Source organism: Mastigoproctus giganteus, chromosome 14 (assembly GCF_048544385.1).
Source record: "Mastigoproctus giganteus isolate SK-2022 chromosome 14, ASM4854438v1, whole genome shotgun sequence".
Lineage (NCBI taxonomy): Eukaryota > Metazoa > Arthropoda > Arachnida > Uropygi > Thelyphonidae > Mastigoproctus > Mastigoproctus giganteus.
In genome coordinates this window covers 4,347,261-4,371,662 of record NC_143588.1, presented here as the reverse complement: position 1 = coordinate 4,371,662, position 24,402 = coordinate 4,347,261, and the positions used below count along the sequence as shown (strand labels likewise).

Here is a 24,402-nt window from a genome sequence, read left to right as displayed (position 1 = left end):
CATGAAAGCTTCTAGCGCAGACTTCAGAGCACTGTGCTGAATGACATTTAGACATTGTAAAGTAGTAATCCTGGCAGTCATATACTGGACAACTATAATCTAGACAAGAATGGATTGAAATTTTCAAAAGATACAATAAAATATACCGATCAGCTTTCAATAACATGGACGACACTGATAAAAGTATGCTCAAATGGTTTAGACAAGTAATTCTCAAGTGAGCGATGTGAGCTTGCAAATTTAGCTTGCTGTCTAATATCACAGTCCAAGAAATCTAACAGTAGGAACAAGTGGGATTAGAGTATTGTTTATTTGCAATTCAGGATGAGGATGGAGAGCACGATGCTTGCAAAGGTGAGCGGCAATGCATTTCTTTTCTGATAGTCGATAATGATTCCATGACCAGGAGGATTCTGTTTTGGTTATGGCAAGCTGGAACTGCTATTCGACGGTGTTCATACTTTGAGATTTTCAGGAAATGGAGAGGTCATCTGCGAGTATATGTGACTTACTGCAGTTTTTCATAGATCTTGTTATATGTTGCTAATAGGAACTGCAAAGTGTTAGACTAAGTATCAAACCCTATGGAACTCCTTTCTCCTGAATATGAGATGCAGAGAGTATGATTTTATATCGGACCTGAAAAGAATGCAGATGCAGGAAATTTAATTATTTCAGGAAAATGGCCGCTTAGTGCTAGATAATAAAGATCCATAAGAATACCATGATGCCAGGTAATGTCAAATACCTTTTCCAGATGTAGATTGACCATGACTAGACGTTGTTTCATGAAAAAGCTATTGTAAATATGAGATTCAGCTTTAATGAGTATATCTAGGGTTGATTTATTTTTCTTAAAGCCATACTGATGATCTGATAGGAGATTCTATGGCTTTTAAGATAAAAGTGAGCCTTGTATGAACCACTCTGGAAATTTTTACACATGCAGCTCATAAGAGATATTAGCCCGTAATTCTAACAAAGGAAGGATCTTTTCCTGGTTTCAATAATGCAACAATAAAGGCATAATGCCAGGAAAAGGTATTTTCAGAGATTTTATTATAGAAAATTAATCTGAAGAGGAAGTATCTCATCAGCACTGAGTTTGCTAAAACCACTCAAGGCCTTATAATAAATAATAAATTTTCTGTTTATACTGCGGGATTACCACATCATCAGAGGATGTTCACAAGAGCAAGAGAATACAAGGAACAGCACCGTATTTAGCAGTCAAGTGTTTGAACCCTGGTCTGTCAAAGTGAGTGTACTTATGTACCCTCACGCCTGACCACCTGGCTATGCAACAAATCACAGTTGCCTAGTTTCCAGATGGTGCAATTTGCAGAACTTAAGCCTTTCTTGGTAAGAGCAACCCATTGTTCTCCTCGGCAATTTCATTGCCGTTCTCTGTACTTGCTCCATCAGCTCGATATCCTTCCTAAAATGTGGCCTCGAGACCTGAATGCAGAACTCAAGGTGTGGACTGACCATTGCCTTATACAAAGGGGTAATCAACTCCTTATCCCTGTAAAATAATTCCTGTATATCATTGATAATGATCCCATGAGCTACTCTGGTAGCCTGTATGCACTGCTCCCAAAACTTCATATCTAACTGCAAAATTACACCAAGTCTTTTACGTTCTCCACTACCCTGAGTGTAGTATCGCACAGTTGGTACGTTACTGTTACCCATACGCAGGACTTTCCTCAACTTGAATTTATGCCGCCTCAGGTGCACAATCTGAGCAACAGGAAAAATTCCATCAGCATTGAGCCTGCTCAAACCATTCAAGGCCTTATAATCCTGAATCAGATCTCCTCGCAGATGCCTAGCCTCCAGACGTTGCAATTTGCAGAACTTCAGTCATTCTTGGTAATAGCAACCCTTTTCTCCCTTCACCAATCTTGCCCTTCTCTGTACTCATTCCAGTAGCTCTACATCCTTCCTAAAATGAGGCATCCAGACCTGTATGCAGTACTCAAGGTCTGGATGCCTAGTCTGACCAATACAAGAAACAGCACCGTATTTGAGGATAATCACCTCCTTATCCCTGCTAGCAAAATTCCTGTATATCATGACAAGACACCCATGAGATACTCTAGCAGCCAGTCTACACTGCTCAAAAAAATAAATATCTGACTGCACAATTAGCCCCAGGTCCTTTTCATTCTCCACTACCGAGTGTAGTAACACACAGTTGGTAAGTTACTGTGGGGTTAGTGATAGCCATAATTAGTGCTTTCCATTTGTGAATGTTAAACTTCAGTTGCCAACTCAGAGCCCATTTGCCAAACTTTTCTAGATCCTGTTGTAGTAGCATACTGTCATTACTGTCACTAATAACCTTTGTATCACCTGCCAAAATTTGCATTTGCTTGCAAACTTGGACATTAAGACTGATATACCTTCACATATATAATTGATAAATATACAAAACAATAATGGACCCAACAAAGAACCCTGGGGGGACTCCATTAATAACATTAGTCCACAAAGAACAGTTTCCACTGATTACCACTCTCTCTCTGTCTTCTCCCACTCAACGATCCTTTTATCCATTGTAGCAACTTACACTTAATGCCCTACTGCACCAATTTTTACAGCATTCTTCCGTGTGCAACAGTATCAAAAGCTTTCCTGAAATCCAAGTGTTTGATATCAAATTTATTTTTTGCATCCAGTTCCTTTGTGACCACATTGTAGTATCCAATCAAACTAGTCAGACATGATTTCCCCTTAAAAAAAACCCATTCTGTTTTTGAACTATAATGGCAGGTTTGTCTAGATGATCCTGCAGTACTGCTTTCACCACTTATTTCATTATTTTCCTGGGAACAGAAGTAAAATTAACCAGTCTATAATTACTCATGTCACCTTTGATCCCCTTTGTGAATTGGGGATACATTTACACACCTCCAGTCCCTCAATCCAATGATGCTCTCATAATTATGGCTAAGAGTTTGCTTACTTCTTTGCTGCCTCCTTTAATACAAATGGATAGATCCCATTCACCCTATGTCCCTTTCTTATGTTTGACTTCAACAATTTCTCCTCCACTTTGCTCTCAATTATTACAAAATCATTTAGCTCCCAGTAAAAGTTTGACAAACTTCTGGCCTCAACTTCCCAACAGACTTCCTCATTATTATTATTATTAGCCATACGAAAGGAAGCCTGAGGTTATGCTGCACGAGCCAAAAAAAAAAAAAAAAAAAAAAAAAATTCCACAGTAAGGAAATCTTTGCTGTTCTTCTTTGCATCCTTTGTCAAAGATATTTCATAATCTGCCTTTGCTTGCCTAACCTCCTTTCTGACTTCATTACACTTTAGTTTATATCTAACATAAGTGTTGCCTGAGTTGTTGCCAAGGTGTTGTTTGATAAATGATATGTAACCACGCATTTTTCATCTGACATCCATTTAGGTCTAAACCTTGAATAGTATTTCTTATTTTGTATGAATAGCCTAGTAGGTTCTAAGGATAATTCCTTGAATGCTTCCCATTTAGAATTTTCTGTTAATAATATCATCAGTTAATCCCACTCTATAGAATTTAAAAACTGTCTAAGACCATCACAGTCACTTTTACGAAAGCAAAAATCCTTCCCTTTACCCCTGATGCTAGTTACATATTTAAGTAAATCCCACATCAGTACACTGTGATCATTTGATCGTTGCCAACTTGTACATAAATTCAAATTGAGGAAAGACAGTTTCAGAAAGATGCATAGAAATTTGCCTTTAGCCAGCTGGTAGTTAATTTCTGGAACAAACTTCCATCTGTCTCTGAGGAAGTTGACAGCTTAAATAAATTCAAGGAAGAACTGGACAAACATTTGGAGTGAATGAATAGGTGAAATGGGAAGATTGGCTCTTTTTTTTTTGGGTGATGCTGCATATGGTTGCTTTCTTGCATCATATACCTCTGCTAATGCTAAGTCATCTTCAAGTAAATGCTTCAGCATGACATATTGAACACCCTCTAGGTCTGTGGCACTATGGGTAATGTATTTAATGATTCTTTACATTGTATTAATGTAAAGGGTTGACTGTGCGGGAATGAGCGGTGCATGAAGAACTTGATTTTATATCATTCAACATCTGCTTTGATGTTCTGGAAAGAGGATGCATAAGAGGCAGAAGCAGAGATTGTGGCAAATGAATCTGCTATTGTATTAGCAACTTCTTCAGTGGTAGATATGTCTTCCCTTTCCAGCGAAGTATTGAAGAAGGCTGCTGACCGAATTTACTATTTAGCACCTGTATCCTTCACCGGATAAGACATCTGTCAGTGTCTTTTGTGATGGCTGGGCAAAAGTAATCAATGAATCACGTTTACCTTTCTCCTTACTTTGTCTTGCTTTAGCTTTAAATCTTTAATAAGCAATTAGGTTACTAGTGGCAGCATACTTGCAGAAATTATTTCATGCATGGTTTTTCTCCTGTTTGGCCTAAAAGAAATCTGTATTTCACCAGCGATTAAAGTGAATGCGATGGGTCTTGGATTTTGGAATGGAAGCTTTAACTGCAGTCAGAATCTGACTGGTTATGGACATAGTTACATCATCAATATGTTGTTGTTGAACATAACATCTATCTAAAAGTAGCTGGGATGAATAGCCATCTCTATTAAACCCAAGTGGATTGTTGATCGGGATTTGGAGTTACTCCTCTTTATAATGAGTAAATAATTGGAAAGTGATCCCTAATAAATGGATCGATTAACACCAACTAAGGCCTCCGCAGCTGAGAGGTCAGGAGCGGGAGTGCAGTAGCGCACGCTCCTTGAGTAGTAGATTCTGTAATTTCAGAAGTAGATTCAGTTTCATTTGAGATTCTTGGAGAATCATTTGGGATACTATTTGGGGCATTAGTGGCCTCACAGGTTTTAGTTTTATGAGTGTCTTTTCCAGAGGTTGATATAGTTGCTTTAACCCAGTTAGCTAGAGAGGTATTGGGCAGAATTGACATATCTGTTTGAACTCCACTTGAAAAATATCTCTGGGTGTGAGAAACATAGGATTAACGAGGCATGGTCAATATAGCTTGTCTGTGTGCCTCAGGAAAAGTGACTTTATGTTCTCTTTTGTATTTTTTTTTTCCAGTTTTCCACATGTCCCATGATTCAGAAAAGTCAGGGTGGCTTCTTTTGTAGTTGGGACAAACAAGAGTTGGGGTTGAACAGCCTGCTTGTATATGATCATTTGATCCACAAATTGGACAAATGGCATCTTCTCTGCATGATTTCAGGCATTTAAAACAAAGAAATCATCAAAGGGTTCAGAATGTAAGGGTAAATTTGGCAACTTAAATAGCCAGCTTTTACTGTGGATCCTAATTTAGTGAGGTAATTTTCCTTGCTGATTTTAATGTCCACAGCTCCAGCTGGCTTCCATTTTCTAGTCACACCAACCCAGCTGGTCGAGATGCTGAGGCTTTTGCAATTTCCAATGACCGTGCACAGATTGTTCATTTACCTACAAGAATAACGGACAATCCTAACTACACAGCCAACACGCTTGATCTTTTTCTCACAAACAATCCTTCTAAGTACACTGTCAAAGTGAGTGGTCCCTTAGGTACCTCAGATCACAACTTGGTGATTGTCTCTTCTCCAATGGAGCCCTTATCTCATGGCTATTCCCAACTGCGTATTATTTGGCATTACCAGAATACAAAATGGGATGACCTGCGAGATTTCTTTCCTTCTTTTCCTTGGTTGGTCTATTGTTTCAAAACTTCTGATGTCAACGTTTGCTCAGATTGTGTAAGTGAAATTATTCTTCTAGGTATGGAATCCTTTATTCCACACACCACTTTAAAATCTCATGAAATCTTTTGAAAAACCTTGCTCTGTTCAATCAGCTTCAACTTCTCGAATATCCGCTACCAATTCTTTAAATGCCAATCTCCATGTAATTCTCCAGTGGGGCAAAAACAACTTAGTTGATTTCAATCCTTCTAAAATTTAGTCTTGTCTTATATCTCTCAAAAAGGATTCTTCTGCTCCTATGCTTATCTTTGGTGACACTCCGATTTCTAGGCAAAATGATATATCTCTTTTGGGGATTACCCTGACTTCTAATCTCTTTTGGCACGAGCACATTACAAATATTGCTTCCTCTGCATCTAAAAAAACTTGGTTTTTTCTTTCGCTCTCGGCGTTACTTTTCTTCCAAATTTGCGATTTGTACAAAGTGAACAACTCTGTACAAATCGCAAATCCGCCCTACCATGGAATATTGTTCCCACATCTGGGGCAGTGGCCCCAAAACCTCTCTCAGGGTTCTAGATTCCATTCAGAAGAGTGCAGTTAGGTTAATTAATGACTCCACTTTAACAGTCTTTCCACTCTCTGTCTCATAGACATAATATTTCTGCTGCATGCCTTTTCTACAGATGCTTCCATGGGCACTGTCCTTCTGAATTGGCTTCTATAATTCCAGCTCTCTCTCTTTCAAAACAGTCCAAACACGTGCCGCCACCAGCCAACATCCATTTACTGTCCAACTTCAAACTCACAGAACTAACTTTCATCTTCCTCATTTATTCATTCAACTGCCGTTTTCTGGAACAACCTTCCTTCATACATATTTCCTTAAAATTACAGTCTACAGAAGATCCACCTCTAATGTCAACAAATATCTTCTTTTGTCTTCTCAACCTCCAACCCAAGCACAATACTAAGTACTATAGGTTCTAATACCTCTTGCGTGTGGGGTTTTCATAAAAAAAAATACACTGGATTCCAGTTATTTAGGCCACCGGTTAATCAGGGCAGCCGTTTATTTGGGGAAAATCTTAAAGAACAGAAAACAATCAAGAAAATAGCCAGGGTTTACTTCGCTTAATTGGGACAACATGCTGTTTAATTGGGGCAGGAGACTGCAGCACTGGAGATTACCCTACGATTGTCTCCGACCATACACATGGTTCGGTCAGATTTCTGGAGGTCACAACCATAAAACAATTAGCAGTCACCTGTTTATTGGACTTTTCTGTTAGTGCAATCTATCATAAACGGATAGTAAAGTCGATTTTAACCCCTACCCACAAATGTCAGTGAACAGAAATGTCAACTAGTTAGTATGTACATATTAATCATTCCTCAGTACATATTAATTATTCCAATTATCACGTATATTCTTCCGATTTTCACGTACCATTTAATTTTTTAATTGGTAAGGTAATAAAAGGTAAATTTGTACTTAATATATCTTTACCTTTATAGCCTGTGGATAAATTTCCTCCTATTTTTGTTAATTAGAATCGCCGTTTAAGAGAATTAAAATTCAATTCACAAATGGCGCTTACTACACATCATATAGTGAGCGGTACTTTACTATGGTGAGTCCTTTATAAAGTGATTCGATTGTACAGTGAATCAAATGTAAAGCAGGGATCCATTGTATTTTTAACTATTTACGTGAAACTCCAGATAATTGGGGCAGCCACTTAATTGGGGCAAAATGCACTAGTCCCGATGCGTCCCAAATAACCAGAATCGACTGTATATGTTAAAATGATGGATCTAGTAGGAATGAGATTTCCATCTTTTTTCATCATTATTCGTTTGGCAGCAATTACTTTTTGACTGCTAAGTTCCTGAACTAATTCTTCCTCAGAGACTTTAAATAGGTCCCACTCCAGGATGACACCTTTTAATGAATATAAGGTATAAAGTATTTAAGGGCAAATGCTATGAGATAGAATGACCAATATGTAGGTTTGTGCAAATGCATCATTTTAACATAGCTATCTACCAAAGTAGTTAAATTAATCAATTAAATTAATTAATTAAATTGGCATCGTTTTGGTTATATCTCATATTGAGACTGCCTTCACAATGAGTTGCCATGGTATCGTACTACCTTGAATAAATAACACTTCACCAGTGGAGAAGACTATTTTTATTTGTTCTCAGCGGATATCACCACCTAGATGGCACCATTTCAAAGCTTGGTAGCTTCTCTTTGACGGGTGGGCTCTCAGGATTTGATGCCTCTCAGACTCTGGTTTTGCACTGAGAATAAATAACAATAGTCTTCTCCACTGGTGAAGTGTTATTTATTCGAGGTAGTATAATACCATGGCAACTCGCTGTGACGGCAGTCACAATATGAGATATAACCAAAACGATGCCAATTTAATTAATTAATTTAATTTATTAATTTAACTACTTTGGTAGATAGCCAAGTTAAAATGATGCATTTGCACTAACCTACATATGAATATAAGGTATTGTGGGGAGTGATAGAGACTGGCAGCCCACCAAATATCATTGTTTTTAGCAGTTTGTTGTTTGTTATTTGATTTTTAGGAGCATTGGCAACTAAGGCCATACTGCTCCGGGATATACGGTGGTTATTCCCGAACCTTTCCACATCCTCCGTATTTTGTGGTGACGGGCTCGAACCCCGGTCTAATCAACAAGCTTGTGCTACGCACTGCTGCTCCTTCCCACCTGGCTATGGAGGCACCATTTTTAGCAGTCATTCAGAAAGTTTTGACATAGTTTCAATCAGGATTGTAGTCTCTGGATTGTAGTCATTTCAACATTTTTGGTGATCCTGTGATGGATCCCAAATATCTTTAAATTAGAAATGGTGATATCTTCTCTCCAGGCTGGGTGGATAGGGTATGTATTACCAGAAAGTTTGGCATATCATGGCAATGTACTTCCCTTCAAAGCCTTTTAGGTTGGTTCAAGTCATTATCATTGGACGTTTCTAGTCTTGAGCTTGAAGACTCTAGAGATGGATATTCATTTATATCTATGGTTACTCCTTTTAGCCACGAAGGATAATTTTCCCCCCAGATTACAGGTCCCGTCACGTGGAGGCAGGAGAGGTGCCAACTAGTGATCAAGCAATCCGGAGAGCAGTACGTTGCTAGGGAAGGGAGCAGTAACGTTGCTAGCAGGGTTGGAAGTAACATTGTGAGGGTCAGCAGTAACATTACAAGTGGAGGAAAAGTTTTGTGAAGCTAGTAGTCATCCTAGAAAACACTAGAAAAATTGCTTGGCACTAGATGTTTTCAGGTGCTTCCCTTCAAAGCCTTTTAGGTTGGTTCAAGTCATTATCACTGGATGTTTCTAGTCTTGTGCTTGAAGGCCCTAGAGATGGATATTCATTTATATCCATGGTTGCTTCTTTTAGCCACGGAGGATAACTTTTCTCCCAAGTTACAGGTCCCACCATGTGGAGGCAGAAGAGATTCCAATTAGCGACCAAACGATCCGAAGAGCAGTACGTTGCTAGTGAAGGTAGCAGTAACACTACGAGCGGGGTTGGCAGTAACATTGCAAGTGGAGGAAAAGTTTTGTGAAGCTAGTAGTCACCCTAGAAAACACTAGATGTCATTTTAGGTAGTGAGCTACAAACTACGTGGTAAGAAAGGGAGGATGAGGAAGGAAGGCGGCCTCCGGATGAGTTATGTAGTGTCAGGTGAAGAGTTGGAAATGTGACCCCAATGTGTAGGTTAGTGCTGGGGGCACACCCAGGCCCAGTGAAGAGTAAAGGATTGCAGGGCTAATGCGTCTTGCAAAAGACTAGTGCTATTATGGACTAGGACAACAAAAAATAAGTTTCACCTGGCCCACTGCAAAAGTATACAGTTAAGTTAGTAATGGCCACATGGTGCAAGAAAGCCTATGGCTTATGCTGCACCAGCCAAAAAAAAAAAAAAAAAAATGATAAAAAAAAAAATAATAATAAAATAAATAAATAATAATAATTAGAGAAAGAAAAGGAAATTAAACCTATCTTCCTATGCGCTTCCCTGACCCGAAGGTACTATCCAGATGACCTTTGAATTTCCCCAAACCGTCAGCCTCTACCACCCATTTAGGCAACTTATTCCAGTAATTTATAACTCGCTGGCTAAAATAAAACTTCCTGCAGTCCAATCTACACATTTCCCCCCCGTAACTTGAATTTATGTCCCCCTAGTTCTAGCATCATTTATAACCTTGAAAATTTCGTCCTCATTCATTTTACTGATGCCTCTCAGAGCCTTAAACACCTCAATCAAATCTCTTCTAAGGTGTCTAGTTTCCAAACTCTGCAACACACATATTCGAAGTCTTTCTTCATAAGGACACCCTTTTGCCGATCTCACTGGGTGAGTCACTTGTCTTTGCACCCTTTAAAGAAGCTCGGTGTCTTTCTAATAGATGCGGTCTCCATACTTGAACACAGTATTCCAAGTGTGGTCTAACAAAAGCCTTATATAATGGGATTATCACGTCCCTATCTCTACTTGCAAAAGTTCGATAGATCATCGATAGGACACCACGGGCCTTCCTTGCAACCTGTTTACAATGCTCAGAGAATTTCATGTCTGACCGTATTGTAACACCCAAGTCCCTTTCCTCCAGCACTGGGTTTAGTTGAACTCCACCAAGTGAATAAGTTATTTTGGAATTACTGTTTCCCAGGTGTAATACCTTACACTTTGTTGGATTAAAGCATAGCTGCAATTTTTCCAATCATTCCTGAAGTCTATCTAGGTCTCTCTGAAGAAGCTCAGCTTGACAGTGATCATTAACTACTCTACCAATTTTAAGATCTGCAAATTTAGACATCACGCCCTCTATCCCTTCATCGATGTCGTTTATGAAAATTAAAAAAAATAGTGGTCCTAATACTGATCCTTGGGGAACCCCACTTTTTACATCAAACCAATCTGAGGAATAGCCATTTATCACAACCCTCTGCCTTCTGCCCTGAAGTCATCCTGCTATCCATCTAAGAATTTTCCCAGTGATTCCAACCTGTTCCAGCTTATAAAGCAACCTGCTCATGTGGGACTGAGTCAAAAGCTTTGCTGAAATCTAAATAAACAACGTCGAAATTATTCCCTAAATCCAGCTCTTGAGTGACCCTTTCAAAATAGCAAACCAGATTTGTTAAAAATGATTTTCCCTTTACAAAACCATGCTGAGTATCCTTGAGAATTTCAATTCGATCCAAATGATCCTGAATTCCACCCTTGATCATTGCCTCCATGATTTTCCCTACCACTGAAGTCAGATTGACAGGTCGATAATTTCCCACTTCACTCTTAGAGCTACCCTTATGTATGGGAGATACATTAGCACTTTTCCAATCCAAGGGAATCTCCCCAGAGTCTAGTGATGCTCGCATAATTAGCTTCAATGGTGCAATGCACTCACTTGCCGCTTCCCTTAAGATTATAGGGTATATTCCATCAACTCCAGGAGTCTTACTGGCCTATAGGCTCGAAAGTTTTCTCATTAAATAATCTCGCTAAATTTCAATATCATTAATTACATATTTTTCAACTTCGCTCCCACAATTTCTCATTGCCACAAAAGGTTTTTCATTTGTAAATATCGATGCAAAATAACTGTTGAGTTAATCTGCAATGGCAGCTGGTGTATTTAATACTATCCCCTTTCCCTTATGTAAAGGTCCGATATGGTTTGTCCTGCTATTCCTGGCATTTATATATGTGAAGAATTCCTTATCTTCCCCCCCACTCTTTGCTCTGTTTGCTAGTGATTTCTCATAAACTGCCTTTGCCTGTCGAACCTTTTCTGTGGCTCTATTACAGATCATCTTGTAGCTGTTATAGGCTTCGGTACTTTTTATTGCTCTGTAACCTTTCCATGCCACCTTTTTCTGCTCAAGTAATGTGGCAACTTGGAACCCTTCTCGTGGAGTATTTTTTTAATGGTAAATATGCATTCAAAGCATGTGTGATTAATGTTCTAAAAGCGTGCCACAGTTCAATTGTATTCATTCTCTGAGCGATATCTACCCAGTTAATAGAGGCCATGTAGTATCTTAAGGCATCGCAATTTCCTTTTCTGAAAATAAAACCCATTCCTTTGCCTTTTACTGTTGCTACCTCTCTCATCACCACCGTAGAACTCCGTGATCACTTCCTGCTACTGGTTCCTCTACTGTCAGCCCTGTTATGTCATCTGATTCATGATTAATGATGAGGTCTAGGATAGTCTAGATCTAGGATGGTCTAAATAGCAGTATCTGTGTAAGGACTTTTGATATGCATATCATTTTTTGCACGTGCGCGCATGTGTGTGTGTGTGTGGGGGGGGGGGAGAGATTGAGATTATTAGTGGCATATGATGCAATGAAGCAAGCTGCACAATTACCGATCAATATCATTGATAAATATACAAAACAACAGTGGACCTAACACCGAACCCTGTGGGACACCACTAATAACATTAGTCCAAGAAGAGCAGCACCCATTTATTACCACCCTCTGTCTTCTCCCACTTAACCATCCTTTTATCCATTGTAGCAACTTACCCTTAATACCATTCTGCTCCAATTTGTACAATAGTCTTCCATGTGCAACAGTGTCAAAAGCTTTCCTGAAATCCAAATATGTGATATCAAAATTATTTTTTGCATCCAGTTCCTTTGTTACCACATCATAATATCCTATCTGTATGGTGTGAGATAGTTGGAAAGAAAGGTATAATGCGAGTAGGAGTAATCTACAGACCAGGTGATTGTGAAGATTATGACGAAAGCCTCTACTTGCAAATGGAATTTGCAAGTAAGTGTCAATGTCTTATTATGGGTGATTTCAATTTGCCTCTTAATTGATTGGAGTAAATGGGAAGGAAACTCGACATGGGGAACAAAATTTTTAACTCAACTAGATGAATATTATTTGTATCAACATGTCAGGGAAAGTACCAGAGAAAAGAATATCCTAGACCTCATCATTAATCATGAATCAGATGACATAACAGGGCTGACAGTAGAGGAACCAGTAGCAGGAAGTGATCACGGAGTTCTACGGTGGTGATGAGAGAGGTAGCAACAGTAAAAGGCAAAGGAATGGGTTTTATTTTCAGAAAAGGAAATTGCGATGCCTTAAGGTACTACATGGCCTCTATTAACTGGGTAGATATCGCTCAGAGAATGAATACAATTGAACTGTGGCACGCTTTTAGAACATTAATCACACATGCTTTGAATGCATATTTACCATTAAAAAAATACTCCACGAGAAGGGTTCCAAGTTGCCACATTACTTGAGCAGAAAAAGGTGGCATGGAAAGGTTACAGAGCAATAAAAAGTACCGAAGCCTATAACAGCTACAAGATGATCTGTAATAGAGCCACAGAAAAGGTTCGACAGGCAAAGGCAGTTTATGAAATCACTAGCAAACAGAGCAAAGAGTGGGGTGGAAGTCAAGGAATTCTTCACATATATAAATGCCAGGAAGAGCAGGACAAACCATATCGGACCTTTACATAAGGGAAAGGGGATAGTATTAAATACACCAGCTGCCGTTGCAGATTAACTCAACAGTTACAAAGGGTACTAGGAAAGTTTTGCAATATGACGCAACAATGAATCACAGGAAGCTGCTTGTTGCTGCATGTTGAGACATGTTCATACGTGCATAGTAGCCGCCGCGCCAAGTCGATGGGCTCAGTTATTCATTAGTAGTGAGAGTGTAAAGTGCTTGCGATGGCATCGTGGTCACGAAATGAGATAAGGACAGTTTTGCGGTATAATTTCGTGCGTGGTTTAACCATAGACCAGTGCTTAGAAGAAATGACTCTTGCACTAGATGATGATTGTCCACATCGTACAATGATATTCAGGTGGTATAGAGAATTCCAAAGGGGAAATTTCACTCTGGAGGATTCTGAGAGGCCGGGAAGGCCACGAACGTCAGTTACGGAGGAAAACGTTACTGCTGTGAGGAAAATGCTTGACGAAAACAGGCGAGTGACCTACCAACAGATAGAGGATACTTTGGGCCTAAATGCACCAGCAATTCGTTCGATTCTGCAAGATCATTTGCACGTGAAGAAACTTTGTTCTCTCTGGGTGCCGCATCAACTGACTGAAGAGCAGATGACACGACGTGTGACTTGGTGCCGGGAGATGTTAAAAAAGTTTGATAAGGGACAATCTCGGTATGTGAACAACATCGTGACAGGTGACGAGACTTGGCTGTACTATTACGATCTGCCGACCAAGGCTCAAAACAAAGTTTGGGTCTTTGATGATGACGACACACCCGTAATTGTCAGAAAATCCCGATCTGTAAAAAAGAAAATGATAGCTGTATTTTTCAAATCGAGTGGAATTGTGGAACGTGTCGTTTTGGACACGCAGAAGACAGTCACAGCTAAGTGGTATACTGAACAATGCCTGCCTAAAGTCATTGGATCTATAAAGAATCTGCGGCCAAAGTCAAGAATGGACACCAGGTACCTCCATCACGATAATTCTCCAGCTCACCGCGCCAAAGCCTGCACCGAATATTTGACCACGACAGGACTGAAACTTCTCGAGCACCCTCCCTACAGTCCAGACCTTGCTCCCTGCGACTTTGCACTGTTCCCGCATGTGAAAATGAAGCTAAAAGGGAGGCGGTTTTCCAGCGATGAGGACCTTCTACGGGCTTGGGACAACGAGTGTGCTTTACTCCCTAGTGAAACTTGGCAGAACTGGTTTAAAGATTGGTTTCGGAGGATGGAGAGGTGTATTGAATGTAGAGGAAATTACTTTGAAAAAATTAAATAAACAAAGCTGTATTGCAAAACTTTCCTAGTACCCTTTGTATTTTGCATCGATATTTACAAATGAAAAACCTTTTGTGGCAATGAGAAATTGTGGGAGCGAAGTTGAAAAATATGTAATTAATGATATTGAAATTTCGCGAGATTATTTAATGAGAAAACATTCGAGCCTACAGGCCAGTAAGACTCCTGGAGTTGATGGAATATACCCTATAATCTTAAGGGAAGCAGCAAGTGAGTGCATTGCACCATTGAAGCTAATTATGCGAGCATCACTAGACTCTGGGGAGATTCCCTTGGATTGGAAAAGTGCTAATGTATCTCCCATACATAAGGGTAGCTCTAAGAGTGAAGTGGGAAATTATCGACCTGTCAGTCTGACTTCAGTGGTAGGGAAAATCATGGAGGCAATGATCAAGGGTGGAATTCAGGATCATTTGGATCGAATTGAAATTCTCAAGGATACTCAGCATGGTTTTGTAAAGGGAAAATCATTTTTAACAAATCTGGTTTGCTATTTTGAAAGGGTCACTCAAGAGCTGGATTTAGGGAATAATTTCGACGTTGTTTATTTAGATTTCAGCAAAGCTTTTGACTCAGTCCCACATGAGCAGGTTGCTTTATAAGCTGGAACAGGTTGGAATCACTGGGAAAATTCTTAGATGGATAGCAGGATGGCTTCAGGGCAGAAGGCAGAGGGTTGTGATAAATGGCTATTCCTCAGATTGGGTTGATGTAAAAAGTGGGGTTCCCCAAGGATCAGTATTAGGACCACTATTTTTTTTAATTTTCATAAACGACATCGATGAAGGGATAGAGGGCGTGATGTCTAAATTTGCAGATGATCTTAAAATTGGTAGAGTAGTTAATGATCACTGTCAAGCTGGGCTTCTTCAGAGAGACCTAGATAGACTTCAGGAATGATTGGAAAAATTGCAGCTATGCTTTAATCCAACAAAGTGTAAGGTATTACACCTGGGAAACAGTAATTCCAAAATAACTTATTCACTTGGTGGAGTTCAACTAAACCCAGTGCTGGAGGAAAGGGACTTGGGTGTTACAATACGGTCAGACATGAAATTCTCTGAGCATTGTAAACAGGTTGCAAGGAAGGCCCGTGGTGTCCTATCGATGATCTATCGAACTTTTGCAAGTAGAGATAGGGACGTGATAATCCCATTATATAAGGCTTTTGTTAGACCACACTTGGAATACTGTGTTCAAGTATGGAGACCGCACCTATTAGAAAGACACCGAGCTTCTTTAAAGGGTGCAAAGACAAGTGACTCGCCCAGTGAGATCGGCAAAAGGGTGTCCTTATGAAGAAAGACTTCGAATATGTGTGTTGCAGAGTTTGGAAACTAGACACCTTAGAAGAGATTTGATTGAGGTGTTTAAGGCTCTGAGAGGCATCAGTAAAATGAATGAGGACGAAATTTTCAAGGTTATAAATGATGCTAGAACTAGGGGGACATAAATTCAAGTTACGGGGGGGGAAATGTGTAGATTGGACTGCAGGAAGTTTTATTTTAGCCAGCGAGTTATAAATTACTGGAATAAGTTGCCTAAATGGGTGGTAGAGGCTGACGGTTTGGGGAAATTCAAAGGTCATCTGGATAGTACCTTCGGGTCAGGGAAGCGCATAGGAAGATAGGTTTAATTTCCTTTTCTTTCTCTAATTATTATTATTTATTTATTTTATTATTATTATTTTTTTTATCATTTTTTTTTTTTTTTGGCTGGTGCAGCATAAGCCATAGGCTTTCTTGCACCATGTGGCCATTACTAACTTAACTGTATACTTTTGCAGTGGGCCAGGTGAAACATTTTTTGTTGTCCTAGTCCATAATAGCACTAGTCTTTTGCAAGACACATTAGCCCTGCAATCCTTTACTCTTCACTGGGCCTGGGTGTGCCCCCAGCACTAACCTACACATTGGGGTCACATTTCCAACTCTTCACCTGACACTACATAACTCATCTGGAGGCCGCCTTCCTTCCTCATCCTCCCTTTCTTCTCACTACCTAAAATGACATCTAGTGTTTTCTAGGGTGACTACTAGCTTCACAAAACTTTTCCTCCACTTGCAATGTTACTGCCAACCCCGCTCGCAGTGTTACAGCTACCTTCACTAGCAACGTACTGCTACCTTCACTAGCAACGTACTGCTCTTCGGATCGTTTGGTCACTAATTGGAATCTCTTCTGCCTCCACATGGTGGGACCTGTAACTTGGGAGAAAAGTTATCCTCCGTGGCTAAAAGGAGCAACCATGGATATAAATGAATATCCATCTCTAGGGCCTTCAAGCACAAGACTAGAAACATCCAGTGATAATGACTTGAACCAACCTAAAAGGCTTTGAAGGGAAGCACCTGAAAACATCTAGTGCCAAGCAATTTTTCTAGTGTTTTCTAGGATGACTACTAGCTTCACAAAACTTTTCCTCCACTTGCAATGTTACTGCTGACCCTCACAATGTTACTTCCAACCCTGCTAGCAACGTTACTGCTCCCTTCCCTAGCAACGTACTGCTCTCCGGATTGCTTGATCACTAGTTGGCACCTCTCCTGCCTCCACGTGACGGGACCTGTAATCTGAGGGGAAAATTATCCTTCGTGGCTCAAAGGAGTAACCATGGATATAAATGAATATCCATCTCTAGAGCCTTCAAGCTCAAGACTAGAAACATCCAATGATAATGAATTGGATGATAATGATAATGAACCAACCTAAAAGGCTTTGAAGGGAAGTACATTGCCATGATATGCCAAACTTTCTGGTAATACATACCCTATCCACCCAGCCTGGAGGGAAGATATCACCATTTCTAATTTAAAGATATTTGGGATCCATCACAGGATCACCAAAAATGTTGAAATGACTACAATCCAGAGCCCTCCTGATTGAAACTATGTCAAAACTTTCTGAATGACTGCTAAAAATGGTGCCTCCATAGCCAGGTGGGAAGGAGCAGCAGTGCGTAGCAGAAGCTTCTTGATTAGACCGGGGTTCGAGCCCGTCACCACAAAATACGGAGGATGTGGAAAGGTTCGGGAATAACCACCGTATATCCCGGAATAGTATGGCCTTAGTTGCCAATGCTCCTAAAAACCAAATAACAAACAACAAACTGCTAAAAACAATGATATTGGTGGGCTGCCAGTCTCTATCACTCCCCACAATACCTTATATTCATATGTAGGTTAGTGCAAATGCATCAGTTTATCACTCCCCACAATACCTTATATTCATATGTAGGTTAGTGCAAATGCATCAGTTTCCTTCCCATTCACTCCAATCAATTAAGAGGCAGAATTGAAATCACCCATAATAAGACATTGACGCTTTACTTGCGCATTCATTTGCAAGTAGAGGCTTTCGTCATAATCTTCACAATCACCTGGTCTGTAGATTACTCCTACTCGCATTATACCTTTCTTTCCAACTATCTCACACATACAGATTCTATACTAGCGTGTGAAACATCTGAATCCGGGAAAGCTATCATCACACTCAGGCTGCTTCTGATTGGCTTACTCCACACCCCTTCTATCTACCCTATCCTTCCTAAATACATTATACAAGCCGTAACTCATCATCCCAATTTCCGGGTGGCACCGTGTCTCCGTAAGCCCTATTATGTCCGCGAAGTTCCTACCCTCTAAGGTTTAGCAGTGTGGGACATTCAAAGATGTCAGTGTCACCTGGCCGACAAGAAAGGTGTGCAGGTGAATTTCTACCCTGTCAGGATTAACAGCTATGAACATCAAGGGTTAAGATGCACCTGTCCATCCAGACAAGGTAATGCACATCACAAAGCGTCATCGGCAGTTAAAAAGTAAGGCATGAAGTGAAGTTGGTGACAAAGACTGTCATGACAGTCAATATCAAGAGAGCACTGCAACTAGAGGAGGCTAAACCTACATCCTGAGTGCAAAGTCAGCAATCAGCACTAAGCATGCATAGGGTCTGGGGAGAAATCCAGTCGATGTTGAGGTACAGCCAATCATTGGGATGGAAGAAGCAAACAGAGTGGCAGCAGCAGACAGCTGAGTTTGCAGAGGTTTTATATATATATCGCTGTCAATATGGTGAAAGTTTGGTCTAAATAGCAGTATCTGTGTAAGGACTTTTGATGTGCATATAATTTTTTGCATGCGCGTGCATGTGTGTGTGGGGGGGGAAGAGATTGAGATTATTAGTGGCATATGATGCAATGAAGCAAGCTGCACAAGACTGCACATTACCGATCAATATCATTGATAAATATACAAAACAACAGTGGACCTAACACCGAACCCTGTGGGACACCACTAATAACATTAGTCCAAGAAGAGCAGCACCCATTGATTACCACCCTCTGTCTTCTCCCACTTAACCATCCTTTTATCCATTGTAGCAACTTACCCTTAATACCATTCTGCTCCAATTTGTACAATAGTCTTCCATGCGCAACAGTGTCAAAGCTTTCCTGAAAAACAAATATATGATATCAAAATTATTTTTTGCATCCAGTTCCTTTGTTACCACATCATAATATCCTATCAAATTGTCAGACAAGACTTTCCTTAACAAACCCATGCTGTGTCTGAATTATTGCTGCAGTCTTGTCTAGATGATCCTGCAATGCATCTTTAACCAGCGACTCATTATTTTACCCGGAACAGAAGTTAAACTAACTGGTCTGTAATTACTCGTGTCACCCTTCGATCCCCCTTTGTGAATTGGGGATACATTTGCACATCTCCAGTCCGTGGAACCTCCCCTGAGTCCAAGGATGCTCTCATAATTATGGCTAAGAGTTTGCTTACTTCCTTTGAGGCCTCCTTTAATATAACTGGATAGATCCCATCCACCCCTGGTCCTTTCTTATGTTTAACTTCAACAATTTGTCCTCCACTTTGCTCTCAGTTATTACAAAATCATTAAGTATCTTGCTACAATTTGATAACCTTCTGCCATTTTCAACCTTAATAATTCCTCATGTGTGAATGTAGATGCAAAATACTCATTCAGTTTGTTAGCTATCTGAGCATGATCATCAACAGTTTTAGTGCAAAATGCATGTCCAATACATTAAATAATATTGTACACACTTATCAACATTTGGATCCAACTTACTCACTCACTCAGAATTAAAAGAAATAAATAAATAAAATTAACAGTCAATATTTGAAAAATTACCTCATAATCATGATGTCCAACACAAATCAAAAGCAAATCAAGTGTTTGCAGGTTTCCTAAACCCTAATGAAAATAAAAAAATGATACAATGTTACATAACCAATCATAATTCTAACATATATATATTAAAGATGTTTGTTACACCAACAAAATTACAAGGTATGTACCAGAAAAGTAAAAACGAAGTTGGGATAATAAATGTGCATTACAATTACGGAGGCTATATAGATTTTAAAAAATGGTAAAAAAATAAAGTAAAATTAAATGCAATAAAGCATCATATCTTTAAGAGTATAATAATATATATAATAATGGTGTAAACACATCATAGACAACTCTTAAATAAAAAACTATGTTAATAGTGTGAAGGGCATCATTTTATCTATATCTTATATTTTGCTCTTCCTTCCCAACAAGTTGTCATGCATTGCACTACCTCCAATAAGTAACATTTCACTAAAAGAGAAGACTATTGTTACTTATTCTCAGTGGGCACCACCACTCAGACAGCAGTGTTTCTAGGCTTGTTGGCCTTTCATTGGTGGGTGGGTAGATAAAATGATGCCCTTCACACTATTAATGTAGTTTTTTATTTAAGAGTTGTCTATGGTGTGTTTACACTAATATTATATAGATTATTATACTCTTAAAAATATGATGCCTTGTTGCATTTAATTTTACTTAAATATTATCATGTATACCTTCTGGCATCTTTCATGTGGGATTATCTTCACAACCGGATTGTCATGTCTGCAATACCAGGGTACCTGCCCACCCACCGATGAAAGGCCAACAAGTCTTGAAATGGTGTGGTCTGGGTGGTGGTGCCCACTGAGAATAAGTAACAATGGTCTTCTCTTTTAGTGAAATGTTACTTATTCGAGGTAGTGCAATACATGGCAACTCGCTGTGAAGGAAGAGCACAATATGAGATATAGATAAAATGATGCCCTTCACACTATTAACATAGTTTTTTTATATAATAGTTGTCTATGGTGTGGTTACACCAATATTATATAAAAATAATTAAAATAAAATACAAAATAAATAAAAATAAGCATAAACACACCTTACCTTTATGAATAAATCACTTTAGTTCATATATGTCTGCTTATTCTTATTTATTTTTTATTATATTTGAATATTCAAAATCCCAGATTTTTTTAATTCAAATAGCCATATCTATGAGGTGCCTCCGTAGCCAGGTGGGAAGGAGCAGTAGTGCGTAGCACATGCTTCTTGATTAGACCGGGGTTCGAGCCCGTCACCACCAAATACGGAGGATGCGGAAAGGTCAGGAAATGACCACCGCACATTCCCAGAGCAATATGGCCTTAGTTGCTAATGATCCTAAAAAAAAAAAAAAAAAAAAAAAACCATATCTATGTGACCATTCTGATCCATTAAAATCAATCAGATTCTAAATGTTTTTACTTGTTTTCACCAAAAAGCATTCAATAACATTAACTGCTTAATATGAATGCTAAAGAAGTAATTAATTGTTATAGTAACTGACAGTGCTGTCAAATATAAAAAGCAACAGTTATCTGAAGTTATTCTGCTTTGGTTGTATAGTACATTTGATAAGTATTATTAATTGATAATCGGATTTGCTTATTTTTGTAGTGACATAAAATGCATTTAAATATTCCTCCAGTATAATACACAAAACAACTCTTCATCACACGTTTGGCCTTAATCAAAAATAAAAATAATATGAAACCCACAATCAATCATAATTTGTTTATTGCTAAATAAGTAATAACAAACATTAATTACCAATAATTAATGTAATTATTGGTAATTCAATACCAGTAATAAAAAACATTAATTACCAACAGTAATTACGAATACTGTATTTTCTTCATCTACTTGTTTTTTTGTTTCTTTTGTCAGCACACCAAAAGCCTGTGGCTTCCTTCCACTATATGGCAAATACTATTACTATATATAATATACAGTATATGGACAGCCTATGTGATATATATGAATACTATTACTATTATATGATCTTTGTCAGGTTCTCCAGCTTGGTGACCTAGGGAGACAACTTATACCAATGATTCAACAAAAAGCTGCCAGAAAGTAAATTTCATATAGCCTTCTGTTGAACCCCAAAATTTTATTTAAGATATAGACCGAGAAAAGACCTTAAGGTATCTAGTTTCCAGGCTCTGCAGTCCACATATACTGAGACATGCTTCATAAGAAAATTTCTGGAATGCTTAATAAATCTAGTTGCCATTCTTTTGAACCTCTTTAGACTCTGATGTTTATTAATTGGGGAATTTCAGAAGAGCTGGATATAACATTCAGGTATGGGGCAAATATGGTCTTACCATTGTTTTATAATAAGAATTGTACAAGTAGGGCATAGCCTCATTTTGCACATAGCAACTGAGTAAAAAAAAAAAAAAGTATGCTGCTATGTAGAAATTGTGGAAGAACTTCATCACGAGTTTCCTCAGTACTTTAAATAAAATGTCCTACTCCAATGGAGAAGTATACTGAAATTTATTTGATATATATGCCGTTTTCCATATAATGTACTCAGCTCTTTTAGGACCAAAACTACATTATGGGGAATGGCATATGAAATGAAATGGAATACAACTGCAATTTTGATCTGGAACTGGTTGGTTGGGTTTGGATTTTAACTAATGGACCAAATAATGATTTTAAAATTAAACCAAAAATCACGTCATAAAAAAACAAAAACAGAGGCTAAAATAAATTCAGCGATAGTAGATCACTATGTCAAGATATACAGGTTGTTAAAATTAAAGTATCGCATTGTAGAGGGCTCTGGAGTGAGTTCTAGGGCTCTTATTGAAGAGAAATTTGGACAACAGGTACAATAAAGAATGCGCTCACCATTTATTGGAAAAAAAAAAGAGGGTAGTGTTGAAGCTACATTCCTAAAATAATTTAGAAAATTAAGCCAATTAAAAGAAATTTAGCGATGCCCCCTTGATGGCACCCATTTCCGAATTATGTAATATCTCACTAAGGTGGAAACGTGGACTAACAACATTGCATGACCAAATAAATTGAAAATAAATAATAAAATGAAATAAAATAGACTGACCATTATGCTCCATCTCAACAGAGGACCACGAGGCCAATAATAATCAGGGAATCACTGCATTTCAAACGCTAAACAAATCCATGCAACGACAGAAGCGTTTGAAATGCAGTGATTCCCTGACTATTATTAGCCTCGTGGTCCTCTGTTGAGCACAGCCTAAAAAAATGTGTAAATTTTGAAATCTTTGCAGACTTTATGGAAAAGAACGTGACCCAGCCAAGAAGGAGGATGTCTTGTGTGTGGTAGGTGCAGAGAGTTTCAAAAATTAGGTGCCAGCTCAGCTTTCTAATGAGGGTCTATGAGAGTTTGAAGAGTAGGCTAGATGTCCTCGAAGATATTAAAATGGGGGAACTCATCAAGTTCTCAGCTGCCCAACTCAATACCAGAGCCCATTTTTGTGCATCAGGCAAATCTTCAGGGCAGAATGTGCTGGTCCCACAGGAGTTAGTTATGTCAGTGACTCTCTTGCCAGGGATATGGGAAATATATTATGCAAAAAAGATAGGTGGAATAGGAACAGGGTATGTCTGCCAGGGGCAAAGGGTGATGACATAGTAGAGCAGATATCATCTTTTCAGGGCACAAAGAGTGATATTGTACACGCAGGCACTAATGGACATTAAGAGTAGGAGCTCTGCAGATTTAACTGGCAAGAACAAGTCAATGTTGGGAAAAAAAAAAAAAAAAAAAAGTCACGAGTTAGGGTTAAATTTGAAAGTGTCTGCAATTCTGCCCAGACATGATAGGAGGAAGTATATGATGAGAGCTTAGCCAATCAGTTCAGCCCTGGCAAGATTATGCAAGGCACATGGAATAGAATTTTTCTCAGAGTGGTCTGTGCTTGTTAACAGGAGAAACTGCTCCTACAGGGAGGGGTACACTTAAATAAAAAGGGTGCAAGAATATTTGCTGATGCTATTAAGGCAGTGTTAGGTGGATCGGAAAACTGGTACCTTCAGGGATTCACAGACGACTAGATTATCAGTAGCCCCAGGCTGAGGTAAAAGTGATTTGCGCACTGCTTCTATTGGAATGAGCAGGCCCCAGTAGCCAGGTTAGCAAGGATGTAATGAGTGGAGTGGGCAGAGTTCCAGACCAGCTGGCGGTAGTTGCGGAATTCCTCCTCTGTATCTGGAGTTAGTCAGTCTCAAGACTGAGTATTATTAGCAAATCATATCCAAGGATCCTGACTAGAAATGCAATCGAAATAAATAAAATTGGAACGAGCAGCAGCCTGGAAAGCAAGGTGGCAGGGATTTCATGGCCTGCCAGGAGTCATCAGGGAACAAGTAAACACATGGGCTGTGTTAGGGTAACTAAGAGAAAGAAAAGGTGCATGTATACTTGCATGTACACCAATGCTAGGAGTATAGTAAATAAATTTGATAAATTTGAAGTACTGGTCAAGACATCAAGATCAGATATTGTTGGGATATCAGAGACATGGTAACACACAGATATAAGAAATGCAGAATTGGAATTTGGGGAGTACAATGTGTACAGAAAGGATAGAATGGGAGGAGGGGTTATATCAATAGTAAAGAAACAAAATCTGAGGAGGTACATTCAGTTAACATG

At 39.0% G+C, this 24,402-nt stretch overlaps 1 protein-coding gene across 2 annotated transcripts in view; it reads right to left on the bottom strand.

Annotated features, from left to right (window-relative positions):
• LOC150074954 (transportin-3-like) overlaps positions 1–24,402 on the bottom strand; it is a 742,971-nt gene that overhangs the window by 425,732 nt on the left and 292,837 nt on the right. For both annotated transcript variants that reach the window (XM_090388987.1, XM_090388988.1), the window contains one exon: positions 19,737–19,799. In XM_090388987.1, the coding sequence (XP_090245113.1) occupies positions 19,737–19,799 (63 nt within the window). The remainder of the gene's footprint in view (positions 1–19,736; positions 19,800–24,402) is intronic.